General features: G+C 40.6%; 1 protein-coding gene across 1 annotated transcript; it reads right to left on the bottom strand.

The window, feature by feature from the left end:
• Positions 1 to 1,093: 1,093 nt before the first annotated feature.
• LOC129729408 (uncharacterized) lies at positions 1,094 to 2,254 on the bottom strand. The gene is made up of 2 exons (XM_055687968.1): positions 1,943 to 2,254; positions 1,094 to 1,885 (listed from the first exon to the last, which is right to left on the bottom strand). Exon 2 carries the CDS (start codon positions 1,871 to 1,873, stop codon positions 1,196 to 1,198), a length of 678 nt encoding a protein of 225 aa, XP_055543943.1. The 5' UTR covers positions 1,874 to 1,885; positions 1,943 to 2,254; the 3' UTR covers positions 1,094 to 1,195.
• Between the last annotated feature and the right edge of the window lie 565 nt (positions 2,255 to 2,819).

The following is a 2,819-nucleotide window of genomic DNA, read 5'->3' as shown; positions in this document are numbered from 1 at the left end:
CATTTGTCATGGTGGCCCCCCCTCCCGGTTTTAAGTGTGTGTTTATTTGGGTGTTTTTTATCGGTGTGTAATTATGTGTGCCGTTTTTCTTCTCTGTGGTGTTCTATGATGGTGAGTTTAGCAAACAGAATAAAAATGGTCCCCTGAGTTGCGAGCGATTGAGGCTCCCTCCAGTGGCAAGGTCGGGGACATAAGAGACCGGTTCCTTATTCTCTGAGGGCAAATTAGCATACGAAAAAAGCAAAGCCTTGGTGCTACATTCCGTATCGGAATTCGACCTTCTGTTTTACTATACACAGACTTCGCAGCCGACTGTTAAGTGTACAGGACAATTGCGGGGCTAGCGCTACGATCCTACTGACACTAACAGTCTCTCCCCCCGAGCCGGGACTCGAACATACGACGACTGGCTTGTTAGGCCAGCATCGAAACCAGCTGGGGAATAAATTAGCATACGAGATAAATCGAAATAAGTACGGCCATTTTTCAGGACGCGAACGCAGAAAAGTTCGCTCGTTTGTTCGTAATTGTCTATTAACGTGCTGAAACAAATTTCTGATAAACTGTCCGGATTAATTGTGAGTAAAAGATTTACTTTTATTTGTCTTTATATTTTATTTATTTCCGTAAAATTATGATTGATGCTTGAGTTATTGAAATCGCCAAAAATTACGTTGACCCATATTTACACCAAATATCGTTGTTCAGAACAATAAAAAAAGCATTGTTTTTGCCAATTGGAAGCTTGTTTTGTATCTCAACAGTAATTTTTCAGGTTTTTCTCCCATATAGCTATTTGGAAGTCACTGATAATTTTTTTCATGGTAAAATTATTTTCGGTACATAGTTGATTTCAATCACAAAAAACGTTAACACATGGTAACGGTTGATAACTCACAGTAAAAATACAGTTTTTTATGGTTACATCGAAAAACATTGTCCAATCTCTGTTCCTATCGCATGGTACTTTTTTCGGGAAGGTTTGAGACAAGTCTCAGAATCTTATAACATCTTGTACAAGTTTTTCGTTTAATAAGGTTTTGTCAAATTATTCATTGTGTACAGTGTAGCTATAAATCAAGATAAACGCAAATTCCGTAATATTTTCATTTATTGTTTATATGCTTACAATGAAAGTCATACAATTGATTAGATAAGCCTAACACTAGTGCGCCAAAATCAGAGACGAAAACAATCAAAATTCATTTTTACTATGCGACGAGTTCTCGGCTGGCCGATCAGCTTCGTCTATGCAGTCCATCAGGAAACGTGTGAGCTTACGCTGCACTTGGTTCGCCAGCTTTTCCTCGGGTATCTTGCGCAGCTCCTCGGCAATAAAGTTTCCGAAAACTTGATAACTGTCAACCTTTTGCAGACTTTGCACCGTTTGCTGGAAGTTTGCCAAAACATTCGCTACATTTTTATGTTCGCTGAAATTCGAAGCTGAAACATAGGAACTATTCTGCATTCTGGGTGTCTTCGCGGGGCTTGAGTGCGGCAGGCTTTGATATCGTCGCTTGCCGGCGGTTTTCATTCGCATCGGAGTTTGCTTAGCTGATGATTCATGTTCCTCAATAATTACTTCGGATTCCGCTAGCTGATCGAGAGCTTGCTGAGCTTCCTTCCGAAGCTCCTGCTCGTACTGCTCTTCCGTTAAAAGCTGCTCGGATGTTACAACTTCTTCCACCACAGACGACGGATCGTCCCAGATGGTTCCCTGTGCGATTGCATACTCTCGGGGGTGACGTCTTTTCAGATGGTTCCACATGTTCATCGTGTTACCTGCGGTTTTAATGATAGCGCCGCACTGTTTGCACTCCCCCTTGAGATCACCTTTTACGAAATAGAGCCAAATATTACTACGGGGTGCCATTTTTGAATAGCCCTACAAATGTTATTTTGTGTTAATCGAATACGAATCGATTTGAGAATCACAAATCACTTTGCAGGTTATTTATCGATCTGTTCGATATGATTATATCACTTGAAAACAATCCAAACAATTGCGGCACAAAATAAGACGCACGGCTCCAGTGTTCTCTTTGGTTAAGTTGTACGTTGTTCTTACCGGAACTGTTTATATTGTTTATTTTTCGCACTAAGGTCACGACTGTACTGATTATAAAATGTATACCTATATGGCTCAGGTTTTTTAACAATTTCGAACGAAAAGTTATGAAATTGCTAGGTAAACAAGAGACTGGACGCCGGCAAAGCGGAAAGATGCGCTGCGCACAGACAGTGAGGTTCGATTTCTCAGTGCTGCCAAATTTAATTTCCGCACATGCACTACATGTGCAGCATTCATTATAGTTGTATTGCTATATGTATAATATTATCGGTTACAGGCCAGTTCCTGTGGTTGAACGTAACAAAAATTTGTTAGTGGCTTGCTAAATCAAATTCAGAAAGATAGTTTATTTGTTGAACGTTTCTTGAATCGATTCCACTTTAACGCTTTGATCAGGAACTGAATAATACAAACAAAAGAGCGTACCTGGCAACGCTGGTCTAGTTTGCCCACTTTCCAACGGCCCTTGTTAAACTACAGAACAGGTACGGCTGATACGAACTGGCAGCTGCTCTTAATTTTGCGCTTGTACGTGTGTACTTATTCCAGCAAGTTCGACTGCTTTTTCATCGTTGCATAAAATTATCAACCAGTTGTATGTTTCATTTCCTCACTGAATTTAAATGCGATTGAATGGATGCCGTTAAAGCAGGGATGGGAAATAATACGAGAAGCGACTCCTCACGCCGGACCTGTTTCAATAATAGACGTTGTGTTAATGGAACGTCAACGGCGGAACAGAATGGAA

The sequence above is a fragment of the Wyeomyia smithii genome, chromosome 1 (assembly GCF_029784165.1).
Source record: "Wyeomyia smithii strain HCP4-BCI-WySm-NY-G18 chromosome 1, ASM2978416v1, whole genome shotgun sequence".
Classification (NCBI taxonomy): domain Eukaryota; kingdom Metazoa; phylum Arthropoda; class Insecta; order Diptera; family Culicidae; genus Wyeomyia; species Wyeomyia smithii.
Note: the sequence above shows the minus strand (reverse complement) of the source record. Positions and strands in the feature narration are given on the sequence as shown.

Bases quoted from the DNA above. Each gene is read 5' to 3' on its own strand.
- LOC129729408 (XM_055687968.1), bottom strand. From the start codon at position 1,873: ATGGCACCCCGTAGTAATATTTGGCTCTATTTCGTAAAAGGTGATCTC.